This window comes from Corvus moneduloides, chromosome 2 (genome assembly GCF_009650955.1).
Source record: "Corvus moneduloides isolate bCorMon1 chromosome 2, bCorMon1.pri, whole genome shotgun sequence".
In the NCBI taxonomy this organism is placed as follows: Eukaryota; Metazoa; Chordata; class Aves; order Passeriformes; family Corvidae; genus Corvus; species Corvus moneduloides.
Window position 1 is genome coordinate 26463883 of NC_045477.1, and position 22764 is coordinate 26486646.

A 22764-nucleotide genomic window follows, 5' to 3' on the forward strand; every position below is an offset into this window, starting at 1 on the left:
GCATGTCAGGTCTGTTCTGAATTTCATGCATCTGCCTTCCCTGGGTGAATACAGGAGTCAGCTGTGGAGGAATGAGTTTCTTGAGTGTGGGGGATTAAAATCTCTGCTTGCATATGTCAGGAAGATAACTAATATGTCATACAGCATTATCCTTAAGATGGATTCAAGTGTTTCTCATCTGGTGCTGGTGAAAGGCTGCTCTTGCCTGCAAGTGAAGCAAGTCCACGTGAACTGTGGCAATCCTTGCTCCTCCCATTGCATCCTGCCACATCGTGTACAGCCGAGAGAGCTGCAAGGGGCACGCAGCTGCTGTGAAGGAGTGGAATTTCTGTGCTGGAGATAGAGCATGCAGTGCGGTTTGGCGATGAGATAAACAGTGCACGCGGCTGTCTGCCTGGGATGCTGTGACTGTTTCTTTGTTCCAGTTGATGCTGGGGGCTGCTGGAGGTGAGTGTTACCACTGAATCTCTGTCCTGCACTGGGCTTGCTGTGATTCTGGTAGGATGAGGTGTAGTTGCTGGGATCACTGCTCCAGCGAGAGACTGGGTGCTGGGCTTGTTCTGTCCAAAAAGCGAGAAAGAGTAAGAGCTGCCAGAGGCTGCTGTTTCAGGAGCAGCACCCACTGCTGTCCGTCCCCCTGGGCAAAGCAGGGTTACACTCAAACCCTGCTGTGGCAGTGTGCATGTGTAACACAGCCGGCTGCTCTGGAGGTGCTCTCAGGGAAAGGGAAGGGCTCTGTCGGGAAGCGGCTGCGTTTTCTTCTCTATGGGTGTGATCGTAGCCAAGTACTGGGAAGGAAAGAGGGACTTCGGCTATGGAAGGGGCAGGAGACTGGATGCTCTGAACCCTGTTGCCTGTGGCTTTTGACAGTGTCAACTGTTTCCTACACTACATAGAAAAGGTGTTAAGGTGCTTGTTTAATGTTGTTCTGGAGGTGTCACCCGGCCTTTCTCTGTCAAACACACTCACTCTACATGAATCTGCTCCCTGAACGCAGTGTCTGATGCATTTGTGACATGGAAAAGAGCAGCCAACATGTCGGGGTCTGTGCATGGAGCCCTGAACTGCTTTACTGTTGTTTTATTGCCTTTTTCATAACCGTGCTCTGCAGCTTCCTCACAGATGGGAACATCTGTAAACCTACATTTAATGATATGTGGATTAATGAATGCATGCATGAATTTTGATTGACTTTAAATCATTAAGTTATTGTTATCAAACCATCACAGCTTGACATTCCAACAATGGGGTCTAATCCTTGTCTTAATCACGCTGATTTGTAATTAGTCACATAAAGCATCTCTTGTGAATGAAAGGGATAGCACGGGCTTTTAAGATGAAGGATAGTCTTAAACAAAAGCAGAGCAGAAAGCCTTGGTATTGTGCCCAGTTCTCTGTATTTTAGTCTGCCATGAACTTGTCAAAACACCTATCTACGAAATGTGGAATATCAGAAATTCAGCATATTGTCTTCAAGGATGGGATAACTGCATGCCCTGGGTGAGGCCACTGGTTGAAGTTTTTCCAGGTACAGCAGGAACCATCGCCAAGCAGGTACCCGAGTGTTATCTCTGGTAAGTATAAGGGAGCCCTTCCAGCCCACTGGAACCAATGTCAAAACCTGGTTTTCTTTTTCACTGCATGGTGTAGGATGAGCAGAAACCCTGAGGTCATGGAGTTCAGCCTCCTCCTGTGGCATGTGGCCTATGATGACAGATGTCTTCAGACAACTCCTGAATCCCACCTTGAAGGGGTTTAGCTTTTCTATCCCACGTGACTTTGAGTGAAAGGGTGACCCTACTTGAGTTACTCTGAGAGTTACCAAAGCTCTGGCTTCATGGCTGTTTTCTGCCTGGATTTTCTTTCATTAGCATTAACCCTTTAATACAGGGGAGGTGCTGCCCTCTGAGGTGTGTGGCCTTGTAGACTGGACTGTCCTTTGCATTGCCAGGCCAGTGTATTCAGAACTTGGGGCCATGACTGTGTGAGGGACAGGGTGATGGGCACCATGTCAGTGCTGCCAGTGAGGAGAACTCCCTCCCTCTCTCCCCCTTTCCACCCAGCGGGGCCCATGCTACAGCAGCCCAGGCTGGTAGGAGGGCTGAGGAGGGTCCTCCCCCAAAATGCAGTGCTGGGGAAGCATCTTGTAATGCTGAGTGAACTTTGGTCACCCTGCATGGCTGCTGACAGCTGCCTACCCTTGCAGGGAGCTCTGTATGTGCTCCGTGGGGAGTCTGGTGGTCACACAGCTCTTTGGGAACCTGCTGGCCCCAGGGGCACAGCATCCACTACCTGTGGGGTGTTTCATCCTCCCTAGAGGAGGCTGTGACCTGCCACCTCCCTCCAGCTCTAGTGCAGAGTCTGATCCTTCTTCCTCTGCCAGCCCCCTTGGCCCCGCAGGTAAATCAGGGTGGGGAATTTTGGCCTTTTTTTTTTTTTTTTTTTCCCTTCCAGATGGGAATTAATTCAGGGTGTTCTCCTGCTTTCTTTCTTCTTCTTTTTTTTTTTTTTTCCCATTTCCAAGTTCAAGGAGCAGCATGTGGTTAAGACAGAGAGGCGTGTCTCTGGAGATTCAGTGCTGTCTTCATTAGTGGTGAGACACTGGAACAGGTTGCCCAGAGAAGTTGTGGATGTCCCATCCCTGGAGGTGTTCAAGACCAGGTTGGATGGGGCTCTGAACAACCTGGTGTAGTGGAAGGAGTCCTTGCCCATGGCAAAGGGATTAGAACTTCACGATCCCTTTCCAACCCAAACAATTCTGTGATTAACAAAAGCCCAAATCCTGACACTGCAGGCTCTTGGGCTGATCCGATTGCTCATTGCCAGCCGAAGCATGATGAATAATACAGCACGCAAACTGAGGCTGTTCCCTGAGGAGTGCATAATTTAACAGCATCGAAGAAGAGCTTTCGGCTGGACAGCGAGAGCCGCCCGCCGCACTCCTGCCCCTCTCCTGCTGGGGCGCGTGTGCTGCCGCTCCCCTCAGCGTTCTGCTTCCCGACAATTCCCAGGCGTTAAGTGGAATTGTGCCACCCGGAAAAGGCGGCGGGGAATGGGGGGCCCTGGCGCGGAGGCCCGTCTCCATGGCAACGGGGCGGTGCGGCCTGGCCTGCCCGTGCCCGCGGGCGGCACCGGCGCTGCGGGAGGCGGCGTTCGTCCCTCGGGAGGCGGCGTTCGTCCCTCGGGAGGCGGCGTTCGTCCCTCCGGAGGAGGCGTTCGTCCCTCGAGAGGAGGTGTTTGTCCCTCGGGAGGAGGTGTTTGTCCCTCGGGAGCCGCCGTGGCGCGGACCGGCGCTGCAGGTCGGTGCGCGGAGCGGCCCCGCCGCTGCCACGGCAACCGCAACGCCCGGCGGCGGCAGCTCCTCGTCCCCGGCCGGGAGCGGCGGGGCCCGGCGTGTCCCAGGGGAGCAGGGAATGCTGGTGAGGACGTTCCTCACCGCACCCGCGTGGGGTTGGGTTTCGTGGGTCTGTGTATGTGTGTATGTTTTAGTGCAGAGGGACAAAGCGACAGAAATCCATCGCACTGTCCCGCCTTTTGTTGTGGCTGTGCCTGAGTGTAACCACGTAGAGGTGTCACTAAGCTGTGCCGAACAAGTGCTCGCAGCTCACACCCCCCCCCCACGGACACACCCCAAGTAGAACAGAAGCAGGTGAGGATGAAGAGTTGAGATTTTCTGAATACTTTTGGTCCCTCTTAAGGTTGAATCATTTTACACCATAATATCCTAAATAGAATAGGAGTTGATTCAGGATTTTTTGGTGCCCACAATATAAGAAGGACACGAAACTGTTGGAGCGAGTCCAGAGGAGGCCATGAGGTTGGTAAGAGGACTGGAGCCCCTCCCCTATGGAGACAGGCTGAGAAGGTTGGGGCTGTTCAGTCTGCAGAAGAGGAGGTTGTGTGGAACCTCATTACAACCTCCCAGGATCTGAAGGGGCCTGCAGGGAAGCCGGAGAGGGACTCCTTGTCAGGAACTGCAGTGACAGGACAAGGGGAAATGGGTACAGACTGAAAGAGGGGAAGTTTAGGTGAGATATAAGGAAGAAATTCTTTACTGTGACGGTGGTGAGACACTGGAACAGGTTGCCCAGGGAGATGGTGGATGCCCCATTCCTGGAAAGTGTTCAAGGCCAGGCTGGATGGGGCTTTGAGCAACCCGGTCTAGTGGGAGGGGTTCCTGCCCATGGCAGGGGAAGTTGGGACTTGATGACCTTAACTCCATTCCAACCCCTTAACGTTTTATGATTCTATGAAACAAGGACATTGAATTGGAAATTGTCTCTTCAGCCATGGCTACTTTATCTTACAACAGGAAAGGCTGATTTTTATGCTGATCCCCATCATTACACTTAACCTAAATTCATTGAACAGTGTGTTCAATGTGTTCATATTGAGTGCCACAGACTGGTGTGAACGTGTTTTGTTAAAGGCACAACTTCTCTGTGCAGCCTTTGTATCCACTTATCATAATAATGAAGTCACAGGGAAATAGTTCTTTTGTGCTGAATATGCACTAGAGCAAAGTAACCTCCATTAAAATCTCAAGTACGTCATCACCCAAACCAAAGATATTTGTGAAGAAAGGGGCATTTCCCAGCAAAAATCATTACATGTCATATGAGGTGGTGCAGGAAAAACATGAGGGAAATAGATACAGTGTGGAAAGCCAAGGCAACAGTCTGAACGAGCTCTAAAACTTTAAATTCTGAGAAATCTAGTGTGAATGAGTGATTCCACTGGCAAGTGGTAGCTAAAAAGAAGTGAAAAAACTGCCAGATTTTCTTGAACAACATGTGAATTAAAGAAAAAGAAGAGCTTTCAAAAGTTTCTGTACAAACAAGTTTGCAGCAAGAAATGCCCAGCTTTATTACCACTTTTTCCTCTAAAACAAATCTTGACTAAGTTTAGAGGTTTAAAAGAGCATCAGTCTTGTCTGGCATGAAATACAGAGTTCTAAGAAGCAGAGCTGGTGTTCCTGAGAGTAAATAACTGAGAACTCAGAAATGCTCATCAGAACTTAAAAGCTTGGAAGAATTTAAGCAACATCTGCTGGATGAAAGGGTTTTTACAAAATGCATAGATGGATTTGAAAGTCCAGGTGCAACCCTTCTTGATTCTCTTATTCTGTGATCCTTGTCTGGAAGGGCAGGATGGTTACACAGCAAGAGCTGTCTTGCTGTTCTAGGGCCATCCAGAGTCAGAGCTAACTCTTACACCTCATATTGTCTTGCCATATCATATCATAGAATGTTAAAGGATTGGAATGGACCTTAAAGATCATCAAATTGTGACCTCCCTGCCATGGGCAGGGACACCTTCCACTAGACCAGGTTACTCAAAGTACTATCCAACCTGGCCTTGAACACTTCCAGGGATGGTGCAGCCACAGTCTCCCTGGGAAATCTGTTCCAGTGCCTCACCACCATAACAGCAAAGAATTTCATTCTAATCTCTAACCTAAATTTCCTCTCTTTTAATTGGTACCCATTACTCCTTGTCCTGTCACAACAATCATGATCTTTAGTACGTTGAAAATGACACAGATTTGTCCTATTAGAGACATCTAGAAGTGGCACCTTCCAGCCTACAGCAGACAGTACAAAAAGAACAGGAACTTTTGAATAATCAATGTTTTCTTCTGTATTGCTTTTGTAAAAAGTAATAAATTATTGAAGGAATGATGAGGGGCTAAAGCTGTAAAAAGAGCAGAATCAGCTCTCTAGGCTCATGAGTGTGTCCACATCTTTAACCTTTTGTGTCTTTGATGCCTTGTGCTGAGTGAGCTGAGCCAAGGGGCAGCAGGCAGTCAGCCTGGAGCACCAAGCACTGACGTTTAAGCAGTCCTTCAGGAGCTGCTGGCACCTATGTGCTATGCAGTCCAAAGATTGTTTAAAAGCTTCAGTCCTTATAGTGGCTCATCTTCAGTTTTGTCATGAGCATGACTATATCCAGCCTGATTAACAGGTTAATGAGTGTTTAAAGTTACATTGCATTTAAACAAGGTAAGATACAAACAAGATAAGATACAAGCAAGAAGTTTGGAGTACTTCTAGCTAACATAAAATAGTGATCTCTTTGTCCAAGCACAAGGCTAACTGTTAAAAGATCATGAGTTCTAGTTTAAGCTCTGACTAAATCACCTTGATTTGCTTTAATTCAAACCTTCTCCCAGTAGCCGGAGCTGGAAAGACCAAAACCATTCATGTTTTAAGCCATCAGTGATCCTTAGTCCTGAGGTGCTGTGGCACTGTCTGACATGGTTGTATTAATACTGCTCACAAGTTGATGTGGGTGCCATGAGACATCAGTATTTGTGTGTCACTAGAGTTTGAAAACATTTTATTCCCTCTCCTTTTTGTAGTATTAAACTAACACATCACCAAAATGAGTGAAAAGGAAGATCAAGGAGATCCAGCAGATGTCGGTGATTTAACAGAAAATGCAGAATATGAGGATGATTTTGAAAATGACCCTGAATGCCTAACTGATGAAGAAAAAACCCAAAACCTTGGTGAAAAAGAGGTATTTGTTGCATTAAATGCTAGTTGTGTTATTTAGAAGACAAAATTGAGTAATATTTGGAATCGTAGGCACAAATTCAGTATTGCTTGAAATGCATAGGTGCATTCACTGAATTTTGACAAGGAAGGTTATTTGGAATTATAGTGAAAAACATTTCAGTGAACTGGTTAGTTTGGTTATAATATCCTTAAAAGACAATTCAGTGTTCATTGAAAATGATACGGTTTTTTCAAAAGTACTTCTGGGTTCCTCTAAGTGTTTGTGCAATGCTCGTTGTGGTTTTATGCTGTCACTAATCACTTTACTGTTTAGTTAAACTTTGTGCAAATGTGAACATGAAGAAACTTAAGAAACTTGTTAGTGCCAAAAAAGCTGTTAGTTATGACATGCACTATTTGACAGCCTGGCTTAGAATGCAGATAGTTTGTACTGCTCTTCTCTCTTGCTGTTTCTTTTCTCTTTCTTTGATAACCATTCTTTTGTTGAGAGAAGAGACTAGTTTATTTTAATTTTTTTAGAATCCTGAAGAAAATGAAGAGGATATTGAAGCACAAATTCCTAAAGCTGCAGACAGCTTTGAGGAAGACAGTAAGGAAATGGAAGAAAATCTAGATCAGCTTTTAGAGGCAGATGTAAAAGTGAAAGTGATATACTCTAGTAAAAAATATTTGGAATCCGGAGCAGATACGGAACAGGAGGACCACGAATCTGATAGTGAGAGAGAAAGCTTTATCCAGGAATCCAAGCTGGAAAATGAGCAGTATCTGAATGAGGAAGAGGATGAAGAAATAAAGCGTTACGTCTTGGGAAGGATTGAAGAAGCCAACAAAGAGCTGGAAAATCAGGCTCCTGTGGATCAAAACAGAGAACGGAAATTAAAATTTAAGGATGAGTTGGTGGATCTTCGAGCTCCTCCTCCAGAAAATGCTGAAGTTGGTAAAACTGACCTTGCAAGAGGAGACGATGTTTCAAGGAGGCTGTCTCAGCTGCGTATTTCTAATGACATGGGACAGAAACGCCCATCGCTTTCAGCACGTGCTGGCTCAGATGATGAAATGACAGATGCTAAAATCCTAGTGGAAAAAGATAGAAAGTTTGAACTCTTAAGTATACGTGATATTGAAAGCCAGGGCATTTTGCCCCCAATAAGTGTTTCTTTTACAGATATTGAAACTCAACAAACATCTCCAAAATCTTCACTCTCCAGTTCTTCTCACACTGCCTCTAAAATGAAAGAAATGCCTCCATCTAACTCTAAGCATCCTCCAGATTCTGCTTTGAGTGCTGCAAGAGATCTGGGAAAACAGAAGAGTCCACAGAAGACTGAGTCTGCACACATGCCCGTGAAAAGCTCCACTTACAGTCTTACTCCCAGACAAAAAGAATTAAGGAAGCAGATAGAACAAAGGAATGAAAGACTGAGGAGAGAGGTAAATACATAGAGAAAAGGAAATCACAGTGACCATCATATTCCTGTGCTCCACAAAGACCACATGCTCAGGGTATTTGCTCCATTCTTCCTTGATAAAAGAGGCAGCAGTAGTAGTTGTAGTAATAATAATAATAACAATAACAATAATTCTCTGGGGTTTGTATAGAATCTCTCAAAGCTCCTCTCTCAGAGTGGCATAGGATCATACCTTGCTCAGAGGAGAAATGAAGTATTTATTTAATATATCCTTCATAAATAGGCCTTCTTCTGTTCTATTTTTCTTACTGCTTTTGCTTCTTAACTCTCTCTCTACCTCGGTTCTGTTACAGTCCCAGAGTTTATGGAATGTAGCACGTGGTGTCACATCTGCACATATTGTACTGCAGTGCAGGAAGTTTGCATTAACCACAGTAAGGCAGGGGCACATTTGGGTACTCAAGAGGTATGAATTAGGAAATTATCATATGGGAGAGTGTTCAGTCATAATATAACATTTACCCAGCAGAGTGACTGTGAGAACCCTTTTAATTCTTTCTCAGCTCCTTACACAGAAAAAAAATTACATTTAATAGAGAGTCAGCCTCTGACAGCTGTAATAGGGATTTCAGAAATCTTTACCAGAGAGTTAAAAAACGTAGATGGTTTTCTTCTCTTTGCATTATGATGATACAGTTACAAACAGGTAACTTGCGATGTGTGGTGCTCTATAAAAAAGAGCACGAAGCATCTGCCGTTTTTCTGTGCCATGATGTACTAATTAAGCTGGCTAAGTAGCTTCCAAGGTTGCTTTCTATCTGTGGAAATAGCTCTAGCCTGCTTTATTTGAAAAGGTTGCTGAGGCTCAGCTCAGTGATGAGGGGTATGAAATGTGACAAGCAATTGAAGTGCTTTCTTTTTGCACACAAGACTAGATCTCTTGACACCATGCTCTGTGTATTTAAAGTAAAAGGTAGTGTGCTGAGGGGAAGGAAGGTTATTTTTCCTAACAGTGTGTGATAAATTTCTTCCTCTGTTGGCTGACTTACGGAAAGGTAAGGACGTGTTACCTTATTTCTTCATTCTGGAATGGAATTCTTCCATTCTGTGATGGATTTCATGAGCATGAAACATTTCTTGACATTACTGGAATACATCTGCTTCATTTTGGTGCTGCTTCATTTCATTCCAATAAATCAGAAATGGTAAGTTTGGAGGATATGTGAAAGTTGTGTGTAGGTGGGAGGAACATCATCTATTTGCAAGAAGATTAGATTTCTCAAAGTATTGAAATGAGTAGGGATTGTAGCTTTTGTCTCAAAGAGAGTAAATCCTGGTAGAAAGTGTTCTAATCAGCTTTCTGAAGCGTTAATTGAAAACTTTTCTCCTCCTTGTAGGTACTTATCATTAGCTAAAATGTAATTAATAAGTTAAAAGAAACTTTTCTCAATTTTGTACATATCAGTTCATTTTGTACACTTGAAAAAAGCCTGAAGCTATTAATACTCCTAAAGTAAATACATTACAACTTCATTCCAAAAAAACCTCCTTATTTATAAGGTAGTGCCTGCAATCCATAGGTTGTTAAATATCCTTTATGGTTGAGTGGTCCATCAAGCCTGAGGGCTGCATTAATTTTAAAAATGCATCAATTTAAAGTGATTCTAAGCTAATCAGAGCAATTGGGCAGACCTTAATTTTAAGAGTTTTCACCTGATGCTCTTTAATGTCTGTGAGTTGAGATGTGTCATGGAAATGGAATCTAATCCACAAAAGGGATTAGACTGAAAGTATGTGAATATATCACAAACCACAGAAGTGCTCCAAGCAATTTCTTCCTAAAGGTATTATCAGCTGTGATGCAGTCTTCGAGTATTCCTGTTTCATCTGTATTTTAGTGTGTCTCTCATGCAATTCAAATGGCTTATTTATTGCCTGCAACAGTCTCTGAAGATTAAGATCATTCTCTTAAAAAAAGTTTATTCACTTTTCCTTCCACTTAAGGAAGAAGAAAGGAAAAGGGAGCTAGAAGAAGAGAGGAGAAGAGAGAATGACATAGTTTTTAGAGCGTGGTTACAGAAGAAGAAAGAACAACTACAAGAAGAAAAGCGAATTCGTCTTGCAAAACAGCTGGAAGAGCTGAGCATCAAAGTAAGGTCTCCCTAATGTGGAACTGGGATCTATAGTGCTCTTGTTAAATAGGAAAACCAAATTCTAAGCCTGTGTTCTTAGCTAAGTGTATGAAAATTTACACCGATGGGAAATGTTCTTGTTACATTGTTTTCAGTTTAGAGCTTTTCTGCTTGGCAGGGTGGCTTGCATTGTAGAAGCATGAACTTAGCTATAAAATCACAGGGGATACAGTGATGCTCCTATATACCAGGAGAATTACTTGGCTGAACCCTGCAGTGAACAAGCAGCCAGAAGACTCTCTGGAGTGTGTTCCTTACCATCAGAACTTGTTAGCAAGCAGTTAATGCACATGACCTGATCAAAACCTGGAGATTCAGATACTGTTCTAAAGTTCTTCCGGCTTTAAGGGATGGGCTTGAAAAGCTAAATTCAGTATTTTTTTCAACACAGTGCTTTGAATGCTTGCTCATGTAGATATGCTATGCCAGATTAGCATATGCTATCATGTGTTTATAAAGTCTGTTTCATAGAGGGGACATGCCAGAAGAATACAAAACAAATTATTATAATGTGATTATTCTAAAGGTCATTTACTGATAAGCCTTGTGTATATGTGTCTTTTTTATTAACTAGGAGAGGAACAGGGATCCAGAAGAAGCCTACAGGTTATGGCTTAAAAAAAAGCACCAACAGTATGTGAGAGAAAAACGGATAGAATTTTTGAGACGCCAAGCTGAGGAAGTGCCCTATTTTCCAAGGGCAGAGGAATGCGACAGAGCTTTTAGAGAGTGAGTAGGGTCATTCCTAAGGAACCATATTTGAAACCTTTGTAGTCTGTCAGGTCAAAACTGTAGTTATCTTATGGGACATCTTTGCTGCTGAAGTCCTCATTGTTTTGGAGGGTTGTTTTTTTGCATGAATATGTCCTTTTAAACTTACACCCTAGCAAAAATACATCATCAATCCTTGATGTTGTTTGTTCACTGCTGTGAAATTACTTGTCAGAACCTGAGCTGAAAAGAGTGAATTGCTTTTACTAAAAAAGGGATCTTCTCCCCAGACGCTTGTTGCCTGTTCTGGACCAAGCTTGGGTTGTTTCAGTCCATTAAATGAACATAAAGTTAATCCAGTTTAACAAAATGGGAGCAGGGCCAGCTCAATTGGTGGAGCCTTGGGTGTTAACCAACCAGGTGGTCTTTGCTAGATGCTGCTCCCAATTTTTGAAAGTTCCCCCACCCAGTGCCCCTCAAGGTAGTTTTTAACAATCCAGTGCACCGTTCCACTTTGCCTGCAGCTGGTGCATGGTAAGGAATGTGGTACCCCCACTCAGTGCCATGTTCTCTAGCCCAGGTGTTTATAAGGCTATTCTTGAAATGAGTCCCACTGTCAGATTTAATTCTCTTGGGGGTACCATGCCTCCAAAGGACTTGCTTTTCGAGGTGGATGGGTGGGTGCAAAAGCAGGGGAATTGGGGTGGGAAAGTATGCTTCCTGTGTTTGGGTGTGGCAGGCTTTTAGACTGTCTCAGCCATGACACCCAACTTCACCCTACAAGACAGGGTGGGCTCCAGTTAAGTGGGGGGCAAGTCTCCTTGGAATGGATGATGTAAAACTTGAAACTGCAACTGCCAGTACTTCTGGTCCTTTCTCTCTCCACAGCTGGCTGAGAAGGAAGAGAGAAGAGAAACGAGCAGCAGAGCTAGCTGCTAAAGAGAGAGCCAGGCAGCTTAGATTAGAAGCCAGAAGAGCAAGACGGATGCGGAACATGCACTATATTTAGTTCAGAGCCAAAATCCTTTTGCTTCACAGACCATTACAGTTGAAAATTTGATGTAGCCACAGAGTTCTTGGTGACAATCTTCTTAATTTTTATGGCTTGAGTTTTTGGTCTTTACAGCTGACTTTTTGTGGTGTTTTTAAAGCTTTCAGGCAAGTTTAACAATTACCTTCAGTGACAATGATTTTCCTATCTATTTATTTGTAATTTAGTTGAAAAGCCTGCTTTAATGCATAACTCAGGGATCTTCTTGGTTTAACCAAATCTAAATGAGTGCAAGATCTATGTAATGAGGGTGGTAAATACATTCCCTTCTTTAAAAGGCACTTTATACTCAGCTCCATCATGGATTCCTGGATGCAGGCTACTGTGTAAAATGTTGAATTTTTGGTGGATTAATATTGCTGTTTGATGCTGCTAGTGATTAAGACTGTGCAAGGTGTTATGTTGTTGGAAAATGATGTTTCTTGTACCACTTCCTATTGATCTGTTGACCAGCTCTAGACCAGAGGATTGTGTTCTTTTAGGTTCCTGGAAAAGTGGTAATTGAAGACTAATGTGTAGGTGAACATGCAACAGGTTTTGAAACTTATTTCTGTGAGTCATATTCAGTAGTTTTCTATTCCATGGAATTAAAAGCTTGTGCAAATTATGACCTTTTCCAATAGTAAGGAAGCTAGGTTCCTTATATAAATGTCAATGTTTATTATAATAAATTTAGCAAATAACATCATCTTACCCAGCTAAATTGTGAACTCTTGATAGAGAACATGCCAAAGTCACTCATGAAATCATAAAGTTAGGGAAAGAAGAGGAGCATTCTGTCCAACTATATTCCCCAACAGATTACATGGTCCTGGCATTGCTCCTAAATTTTTCCACATTCACAGTGTATTCTGGGAGTACTGCAAACAGACAGAATTGTAGTAGATGCAAAGCAGATTTTCTAGTAGTATTTTTCTTGGTTATTTTTGGAGCTACTTACAGGCATATTGAGAGTACTGGTGTTGGACTGGAGGCTGCTGTGTTGCAGCTTTTGCCAGCATAGAGAGTGAACATGGATACAAAATGAAAATTTCACATGCTATAAGACACATAAGTAACAGGTGCCTTCCTCCTTCCAGTACCTTCCCCTGACACCAAAGGCAAGAAGAGCTTCCTGTGTCTAGCAAGCAAATCCAGGGGGAATGTTTGCAAAGGTTCACACACACCATCTCCCTAATTGCACAAAACTACAAAAGAAGTGCTTCTCTGTTCATTGCCTCACACAGCAGAGTGAAGGGTTTTACAGTTCAATGTCATATAGTTCCTTTTATGCTACAGAGAAAACAGGGTCAGAAATATGACTTCATTAAATCCAAAACTGTGACTTGAAAGCAAGCAAAGGAAGTTTATTGTAGCTTTCTTCATGCAAACCAAAGCAGAGCCAGCAACAGAAAGAACTTACAGCTTACATACTCTGATCATGGTATGAGACTCAAAGGAAAATTGGGTAAAAACAACCATTTCAGAAACCTTTTCCCTAAACTAGACAGCTTCATATGGTAAATTTGGGGGTGAAACTAAGAAACTTAAATAGGCTTCTTTGGATTTAGCAGATTGTCTCTAAAAGTTCTCTTCAAACCTATGTCAAGAACTTCAAATCCACATCAAGATTATAAAACCATACAAGTAAAAAAATACTTTTTTTTTTGTGCAAACTTAGTGCTTATCTTCATCTTCCCATAATAACCAGGAAGACCTTGGGCAAGGACTGAGTCCTAATGCCAGACCAGGCTTCAATGCTGTGTACTAAAGGAAGTACGTCAGTCTGCCTTTGCTGAGGATCAGCTATGCAGCAGCTTCACTCTAGAAGCTGACACAATGGAAAGCCATTATTTCAGCTCTATGGAAACACAAAAATAATCTCACCCCACTGAGTTTTCTAGACCCCACTTGCAACCAGCTACTACTTATCTATTACAGCTAAAGTTCATTCAGGCTTCATCTCCTTCTTGACAGGAGGGCTGACACTACATATACTCTTGCTTTCAGAACTTACAGCTATGAAGAATCATTGCACATACTCCTTTTTATAACTAAATGTAAAAGGTTGAACACAGACTTGGGGACAGTTCATCACCTTGGCTAAGATTAAAAAAAAAAAAGCATGTAACTGACCATTACTTTATTTTTAAATTTAGACATAACTGATCAGCACTTCATTTGCTTTGGTATGGTTACACTTCTGTCTCTCCCTCTCTGAGGGAAATTCATTAAGATTTGCTAGTAAGACTATAAACAAATAGTCAAGAGCATCTCTGTGCTCTAGAAATTGGACCAGCATACCATTTTTTGTTTTGCCTTTGTATAAGAAAATAAGTAGCTTTCCAGATTGAGAAGTAGTAGAAGTATCCCAGAGACTACAGAAATCCTGTCAGTCCCTAACTTCAAGAGGTAGAGAAGCAGAAACCATGTAACTTCCAATGCTAAACCCATCCATTATGGAAAAAAGACAAAGGGAAGCCTGCTGAACATCAGCTAGTGTAGTTCTTCAGAAAGAGTGCATGTGCAGCTGCCTTGGCTGGGCTTTTAAAGGGCTATCAGCTCTCCTTGACAGTGATTGCAACAATTGAAGGTTACATCTTCGTATCTTGTATATGGGTGAAACCTTCCAATACTTTTCTTTGTGGAAAGGAAAGAAGATGGAGAAGTCTCAGAAAAAGAAACTTCTGTTGATGTTTCTGGACGTGCAGCTGGATCCAGTACATGTAGCATCTAAGGATGGAAAAATTGAGACTGAAGATATTTTTATACAGTTTAATGGGCTTTTTCCTTCTCTTAAGAACTAGGAAGGATTTCTGCTCGAAAGCCATTTTCCATTTTTTTTCCAAGCTGAAAATGAAATATCCATTTATCCAGAACCTTAATATAAACATGTATCAAGAGTTCTTACCATTTCAGCCATTTTCTCAGCAGGGGTATTGCAAAACTCCACAGTTGTTGAAGTCTTTTTTGGACTGTTAGTGCCAACATTTCCTAGAAGATGCGAGCTTACAGCTTTGGCTAGCTTACAATTCACAGCTGCTAGCTCTGTTGTAGTGTAAGGCTGGGCACTAGGATAGTATGTCTGTTGTCTCCCCCACTGAAGAGAAACCATGAGCTCCTCCAGAAGCCTGTGCAGAAAGGAAAGAAGCACTGTTATTGGGGTTTGTATTCTATACTGTATAATCAGCACCCAGCACACTTCAGAGGAATTGTCTCTTCCCAAGCCTTACTGCACAAGCTAAATCTTCAGCTAAATAGATAGAAAAAGTGTTTAAGAACAAGGAGACAAATGGACTGTTCTCCAAGGTAACCAACACAGGACCTTAATACTGGGAACACTTATTTGACATCTGGCAGAATTAGCATGTAAATTGCATATACGTAGAAGAATCTCTTCTTTGCTATTCTGATATTTTGGAAGGAAACAGAGAAGACTTGAAATCAAGACAGTAAGTGATTAAAGAGAGAAAGCCTAAGGATATGAGGGATGTCAGTTCCTCAGTTTATTACCCCTAAGACCCCAGACCTCTAGGAAATGAAGAAAGAATTCTATTACTTTTGCTCTTTCAGCTCAAGGACTGGAAAGTGACTGTACTATACATCAGCATCACTGATTTTTGTTGAGTATCACTGGAAGAGGGGAAAGCTATTTGATTCTCCTCTAGCCTAAAATAAACTGACAAAAATGAGGTTTGCACAGAGGTAGTCTGGATTAGAAAAATCATACTTGTGCGTATCAATCATCTCTTGACGGAACTGATCGCGTTCATTCAGCAAGTCCTGGATTGCACTTTGTGCATCCCTAGTTTGGCGCTGAAGAATTGCTCTGGTATTGGTCAGCTCATCAGCCATCACCCTGCAGAAGAAATCTCCAGTCAGTAGTGCAAGTGAACAGTTTGAACCTTTTTTCTACTACAGACCATCATTTGTCTGCTCAACCTGAGGATTAAGCTGCTGTTCTCTGTCCTCTCCCCCATGCAGAGCCTTTATCAACCTAATTAAGAATAATTTCTGTTCAACTACAGCCAACACCAGTGCAAGATTATGTTTTGACTGAGTTTAAACAATCTTAGGTCACTTAATACAAATCTAGTAACAGACATTTCAAAATATCTTGGGTGAGTGTACATGGTTGACAAGGATCCTGTGAAAGAAAAAGCTAAATACATTTTTCTTTTACTAACAGTTCTCACAAGTATGCTGTAATCACATCTGTTCACTCATCTCTAAAAATGACAGCTATGGCTATAGACTGCATTTATTTAACTCTTTGCCTTTCCCAGGGGCAATCACCAGATGTCAGATATGAGTATTTAAGAGCTACACACAGGACAGCTATTGTCATGTTTTGCTGTGCCATGAGGCTTGGCACTGACGCCTCCAGCAGGCATTTCTAATGCCTGTGATATTCCAAATGCAAAACCCAGACTGACATTTAACAACCAGTTAGAAATACGAGATAAAAATGAATCAGGATGTTACAATATTGAAGACTGTTCCTTTAAGTATTGCTGAGATTCACAGCCCTGATCTCAGAACTCCTCATAATGTTAAAAAAACCCAAGTTTGCGTAGTAACTCTTGCTCAGCTAGGACTTACAAGTACCATTACACCCCATATGTTACACAAGTTACCATTACACCCCATATGCTGAAACTTCTTAAGACTAGCAAATTAAAGGGAGGAGACTGTATGCTGCCATTTCCTTCAAGCAGTAAGGTCTTTTGTGATACGCATTAAGCATCATAATTCAGTCAGTTATATCCAAGTATAGTAGAAAATTAAAAATCCTAGAACACTATTTACAGATCTGGTAAGACAACTAAACTTAGCAAGTTTAAAGTCCAATCCATTGTCAAATGAGATTTTGACTTTCAGACCAGCTTTTATGGTTAGAGAAGTAACAGTAGGGTTCTGAGCAGTAACAGAACCAGTGTTGGATAAAGAGGTCCACCTACTCTTTCTTCCATAGTAGATCCCTGACTTGCTATAAGCAAAGCTCTTAACCACATCGGCCTCTTCTCAAATTAATGATTGTATCATTCCAGGGGGGTTGCAAGCTAATTACTGTTAGGAAAAGTCAGCTGCCCTAGAAGACATTTTTAAACCCAAAACTGCATGCAGTTTTATCAAAATTAGGAGGTTCTCTTGCTATGTTGACAAGTACTGTAGTTGAGATTTTAGGAGGTTTAGGACTCACTGTATTACCTCTGAAAAGCAGGACTATTCAGATTTACAAGGAGCTTCCTTTCTTTATACCTTTTCTGTATTCTCAGATTTCATAATAGGTGTCAGTATGGCTGTTGTGGCTGTCCTCTGCATATGAAAGCACACTGCAATGAGTGTATGTGATGAAAGACTGAAGGGAAATGCTGTTAGGACAGCTCCATGAGAGGGAATACCTGCTTGCTAGGAATTTGCTTCTCCACACATCACATTGTATAGACATGCGCTCCAATTGTTCAGACAGCTGAGCCATATTCCGGCCCAGGACTTCGTTTTCTAGGATGAGCTGATTCTTCTCACGAGCCATCCGTTCAAAGTGATACTGCAGGTCATCCCCAACAGAAGCAACAAGTAATTTCTTCAGCTCCCGATTAACCTAGAATTAGACCAGACTCTCTTGTAACTATCAATAGAGAATAAACACTCCTACTTCCAGAATGCAGTGCAAGTTATTGGAAATTGCTAACAGTAAATTGCCTTTCTCTTTCCAGAATGGGACGTATCCAGGCAAGCATAAACATTTGAGCCTAATGCATGTCCAACATATTCTTGTTTAAATTCTAACAGTCAAAGAGGACAAATGAAAGCTTGCTGCAGGAAACAAAGTTTCAGTAGTATTCCACTCCTGAATCAGTAAGATAACAAAGGATTAGACAAGACATCCACAGGTATACGGAACAGAAAATTATAGTCAACCCTTCTATGGCATAACATTTTTCACTTAGTGATTTAAGGAGCAAAATCTTCCCTCATAAAAGATTAATTTCCCTGCAGCTATCTAGTGTGTTTCTCCCAGCGAAGTCTTTGACTCTTTCATCTGTTGTCAGAGAAGCAGCACCAGAATACTTTGATGTACTTCTACTCTGTATCTTAGCTGATAAGTTCAAAAGGGAACCTATTTGTTTCAAGGCTAGAGTGTCATAGCAGTTCTCTTTGGTCACATTCACAAACTGCTTATACAAACCAAAACAGTTCAGCTGTGTGAGAGAAAACACCTTTAATTTCTTACCTCTGTCTGTATACGCAGCTGATTAGAGAGACCTTCTTTATCCTGTAACAACCGCTTTTCTGAATTCTTTAGCTTTTCAATTGCATTTTTCAGCTCTATCTGTTCTTTCTGGGGATCTGTGGCTCCATCTGACTGATGGAATGTGTCTCCTTTATGTCCCACAGATTTAGCTACCTTAGCATTTTTAGTTGGAACAACATGGGTGATAGCTGCTTTGGGGACTAATATTCGAATAGCTTCAATCTCCACTGATTTATCAGCATGTACTTTCCCCAGCTGCAGAACTCCGGGACTCAGGGAAGAGGCTGCCTTTTTATGGGGGCTGTGGTGGATGTGATGGTTTGTAGTGTTGGCTCCAGTGATTACTTCCACTGATCCAGCTGTTTGCTCTGTTTCCATGCCATCTCCAGGTCCTCGAATGGGTGCTGAGGCATCATCAACTGAAATTTAGAAATTGTGGAGGGAAAGTTTACCAGCTTTCACTTGGTTATAGTGTTATTGTAAGTCTTTCCTTAATTTCTGTACTTCAAAGTTACAGATTTTAATTGTACACTGCATGTGTCAAATAGTCCATTGCAGCAGTGATTATCAAGCACAAGTCAGAAAATCATAGAATGGTTTGGATTGGAAGGGACCTTCAGGATCATCTCGTTCCAACCCCCTGCTGTGGGCAGGGATACCTTCCTGTGGACACCACCACACTAGACCAGGTTGCTCAGGGCCCCATCCAACCTGTTCTTGAACACTTCCAGGGATGAGACATTCACAACTTCCCTGGGAACCTGTTCCAGTGTCTCACCACCCTCACAGTAAGCCCTTAGTCAAGTAAGTCCTTACTCAAATGTGCATTGCTCATTAGCAATAGCAGTACGAGACACAAACATTGATCTGAATTGCATTAATTTTAATTTCCTACTGCCATACAAGATTAAATGCAGACACAAAAGAGAGCTTTCCTGGAAAAAAATTCTTGACAACATTACTCATAGGCTGAAAACAAAATCAGGTTTTGGGAGCTGACAGAATCAGAGCAGTTTCATTTTAAGAGCAAGAAGCAAATGAAAAACAGCTGTTAGCCAGACAGCTACTGACACCTTAAGAAGTTTAGCAGACTGTCAAGTCGTAACGTGTTTTAGTTGCCCAAGTGAAGGTTTAAGAAAAGCCAACAAGCCAGTTCTGCTCCATTTCTGAACTACAGACTCCAGCATTCCCAGTAATGCTGCATTCTGCTCTATAGTCCCCAATACACACGACATTTACTGAAATTAATTTTATTTAAGTTTTCAGCTCAACAAATTATTATCGTAGTACAGTTTCCTCACAATGGGTGAGAGATACAAAGTTTCTGAGGACATGGCTACACATACTGCTTTTTTTCTCATACTGCAGGCAGTAATGTGAGCTTGTGTCCTCTATCCAAATATTAATGGATTTCAAAAATGCTGTAGTAACACCATTATATTGCCTTACTTTCAGGTTTGCTGATTCAGTACCAACACGTTCTAAATACTAGAGGAGGCTGTCAGACAAGTGTACAGACAGATCACAGTACCAGTGACAAACTTATTTTTCAATATAGAGCTGGATTAGAAAAATTGCATTCCGTTGCTGCTCCATCCAGGCAGCTCTGGTTTTCACTGCAATGAAGAAGTCACAGAACTACTTCCTCATAGCTACATAAAAGTCATTCATTTAAATGAATGGAGCCTAGTATACAGTGTAACTCTGCTGTTTAAAATTCCAGTTACTTTTTAATCCAGTCTGCTTAGATGTCATATGAACAACCTACCTTTTTCTAGAGATGTCATTTTCTCTTTAGCAGTCAGCTCTTCCTAACTAGGTAAGTCTGAGGAAGAAATGAGGAGGGGGAAAAAAAAATCTTCAGCAAGGTAATAGTAGCAGTTAATCTTGGATTATCCTATTTCCTAGTACAGCCTTTAAACTCTGGCTCAGTAGCACAGTGAAAAAACCCACACCAAAACAAAGGGGGAAAACCCAAAACGATAAAAACTACACCAAAACCCATAGAGTTAAAAGGAGAAGACTGTGAGACTTCTGGCACTTGTGTCTGTTTTCACCAAGAGCTGCACTTCAACTCCTTTGCATTGCTCCTCATCTTGTTCTAGTTTCCATTCCTCAAAATTCTCTTTCTGGTCTCCCTCCTTTTTCCAGCGAGCCCTCATCGTACCCTTTAAAAGCCTGCAACATTCCCAGAGTACAATTGCATGACTGTGCCGAGATAACCTAAAATAATGACAGAGCTACAAGAAAAGGAAATTCCACACAGTGCTTCAAGCAGATCATGAGGTAAAGAGAAAACAATGGCAACTGCACAGCTACACAATTCCTTTAGTCCTGCTTGCTGAAACAACCTTTTTGATAGGGCCAATTCTCAGTCAAAGAAGGAGTCAGTGCCCCGAGTGGGTGCACATGGTTAGTTTAAGCTAACAGCAAAAGCTGACCCCCAGTTTGGCCCAAACCACCATCCTGACCATTTTCTCCCTCATCCACCAAAGGTATTGACCGTTGCCACCTTTATCCACTATCAATTATACAAGTCACTGATCCTTCTTTTCTAGGGATCTTTTCTGTCTCTTAACTACATTAGTTTGAGATCAGTATACCCCTATTTTGTTTGGCTGGCTTTTTTCCCCCACTATTCAAGGGAGATCCCCAGGGCCCTCGCTTCGTTTCACTGTACCACTAACTGAAAAGGTTTAACTACAGCTTTTTGACTTCCATTGCAACAGCGCTGCCCTAAAGAGAAAATGGCAGCAGTGAGTACACTACTACTTTCGGGTTTCTAGATTAAAGACTTGTTTTGTGTCAGGCAGGTTTATCTTTTGTGAAGAACAGAAGACAAGAAAAACACCTTTCCCTCCTTGAGCCTTCTCAAACTACAGATACAGAAATGTCTCACCATCTGTTGCTTCCATAATTGGAGTTGTGTGTTTGCTTATTTAATAGCCATTAGGTGTTAATCACCACTGCTGTTCGTTCCTTTTGATTGAGGATGTCTATTTACTTGATGAGACAGAGGCGGATGAGAGCCTAGCTGCTCAGAAAGAGGCAAGAATACTCAACGAAAGACTGAGTAGGAGCATTTGGGCTTATCCGCTTCATCAGACACGACCTGCCGGTGACCCTGCTCCTTCAGAGTTCCCGCTATAATACTGGCCAGTTACGTGCGGGGGCAGTGTAAGCTTCCCAACACGTCCCCATCCTCCTACATCTCCGCAGGCAAGACTCCCTCACTGGTTGCATCATTACCCACCGCACCTCCCCGCGGACGCCGAGCCCTGCCGGACCCAGGGCCTCGCCCAGCCACGGCCCGCCCAGCCCCGGCCCCCCGAGCCCCCTGCCCCGGCCCCGACAGACCGGCCCGCAGCAGCGATGTCGCCACAGCGCCCACAGTTGTCACCTCCGCGGCTTCCGCGTCCGGCGGCGGGCGGGGCGCCCCGCGTGTCGTGTCCGCTCCCGCCCAATCGCGGGGCCGGGCGCGGGGGCGGCGCTTCGGTTGCCGGGGCAGGGGCGGGCTGGGCATCGCCATCGTCGCCGTCATCATCCTCATCACCATCATCGCCATGGTGAGCGGGGACATGGGGCCGGGGGCAGCAGCGGCGGCTCCGCGGGGCAGATGTCCTCAGGGCCGCAGGCGGGAGGAGCCGCCGCCGGGACGCGCCCGGCCCTTGCCTATGGGGCTCGTGGGGCGCACCCGGGGGATGTTTTAAGGGGCCGTTCGGGCTCGCTGGTGCCCAACTGGTGGGAAGCTGCTGGTGCCACCCCGGAGCCGCCCTGAGCTGGGCATAGGCTGGGCCAGGAACTCGGGAGACCGAGCGGGAAAGCAGTGGTGCATTTTGAGGAGGGAATAGGTTTCAGGTGCCACAGTCTTTATTCCTGACTGGATCTACTGTGTAGTAACGCAGGACAGACGACAGGATGTCATTGCAGGGACAATAATAAAAGAAAACCAGTTTGCATTTTAATATCGGGGAAAGGTTCTTCATCCAGAGGGTGGTTGGGCACTGGAACAGGATCCCCAGGGAAGTGGTCACTTGGAAGCACCAAGCCTCACAGAGTTCGAGAAATGTTTGGACAACTCTCTGAGGCACAGGGTGTGACTCTTGAGGCTGCCATGTGCACGGCCAGGAGTTGAACTCGACAGTCTTTGTGGGTCCCTTCTATTGCAGCACATTCTGTGTTTATAATTATTCTGTGATTATAATCACACACAGTGATTATAATGGAGCTCAACTGAGTCCCCTTTGTTCAAGATGGTGTGCAAACCCCAGTGGTGTAGAGCTGATTAAAAAATCAACAACTTCGAGTTGCATTTTGTACTCTAACTCATATGCAAAACGCATGCAGTGGCCTGGCAGATGCACCTGCTGGTGGGTCCACCCTTAATACCCATCTCCAGCGCCTCAGATTTGCCCCAGCCCCTCCAGCAGCTTATTTTGCACCTTGCTTTTGGAACATAAACTTAAGATCAGCAATTGCCACTTAAATAGAAAAGCCACTGTTTGTTTTCAGATACAGGGGTTACAAGTGTTTTGTTTAATCAAGGTAAAACTGTAATTTTCAATTCCCATGTTGAATTTATTCACGTCGGCAGAAGTCCTGCTTTGTGAGTTGTACCTTAGGTAAAGCGTTTGCTTTGTTG

General features: G+C 43.2%; 3 protein-coding genes across 5 annotated transcripts in view; 2 read left to right on the forward strand and 1 right to left on the reverse strand.

Annotated features, from left to right (window-relative positions):
• Positions 1-252: 252 nt before the first annotated feature.
• On the forward strand, positions 253-12577 carry CCDC181 (coiled-coil domain containing 181). The gene is made up of 6 exons (XM_032098591.1): positions 253-447; positions 6362-6522; positions 7041-7952; positions 9935-10081; positions 10697-10851; positions 11722-12577. The coding sequence occupies exons 2-6, from the start codon at positions 6385-6387 to the stop codon at positions 11840-11842; spliced, it is 1473 nt and encodes a 490-aa protein (XP_031954482.1). The 5' UTR covers positions 253-447; positions 6362-6384; the 3' UTR covers positions 11843-12577.
• Positions 7508-21566, reverse strand: BLZF1 (basic leucine zipper nuclear factor 1). 3 transcript variants are annotated; one of them, XM_032098595.1, is made up of 7 exons: positions 21480-21566; positions 19891-19947; positions 18102-18541; positions 17269-17468; positions 15594-15722; positions 14775-14994; positions 7508-7595 (listed from the first exon to the last, which is right to left on the reverse strand). In XM_032098595.1, exons 2-7 carry the CDS (start codon positions 19907-19909, stop codon positions 7566-7568), a joined length of 1038 nt encoding a protein of 345 aa, XP_031954486.1. In that variant the 5' UTR covers positions 19910-19947; positions 21480-21566; the 3' UTR covers positions 7508-7565. The 3 variants fall into 3 exon arrangements, with proteins under 3 accessions (XP_031954486.1, XP_031954484.1, XP_031954485.1); XM_032098593.1 differs by lacking the exon at positions 7508-7595 and adding an exon at positions 13204-14596; XM_032098594.1 differs by lacking the exons at positions 7508-7595; positions 21480-21566 and adding exons at positions 13204-14596; positions 21022-21400.
• The window catches only part of NME7 (NME/NM23 family member 7), a 90705-nt gene continuing 89431 nt past the window's right edge, over positions 21491-22764 (forward strand). Inside the window, exon 1 of the mRNA XM_032098596.1 lies at positions 21491-21688. Coding sequence (XP_031954487.1) covers positions 21686-21688 — 3 coding nt within the window. The 5' untranslated portion in view covers positions 21491-21685. The remainder of the gene's footprint in view (positions 21689-22764) is intronic.

Bases quoted from the DNA above. Each gene is read 5' to 3' on its own strand.
- BLZF1 (XM_032098593.1), bottom strand. The intron at 15,723-17,268 runs GTATTCCCTCTC...TTTCTTCTGCAG, and splicing joins AGCAAATTCCTAGCAAGCAG to GGTGATGGCTGATGAGCTGA. The intron at 14,995-15,593 runs GTATGATTTTTC...CTTTCTGCACAG, and splicing joins GAGATGATTGATACGCACAA to GCTTCTGGAGGAGCTCATGG.
- CCDC181 (XM_032098591.1), top strand. From the start codon at position 6,385: ATGAGTGAAAAGGAAGATCAAGGAGATCCAGCAGATGTCGGTGATTTA. The intron at 10,082-10,696 runs GTAAGGTCTCCC...TTTATTAACTAG, and splicing joins TGGAAGAGCTGAGCATCAAA to GAGAGGAACAGGGATCCAGA. The intron at 10,852-11,721 runs GTGAGTAGGGTC...CTCTCTCCACAG, and splicing joins TGCGACAGAGCTTTTAGAGA to CTGGCTGAGAAGGAAGAGAG.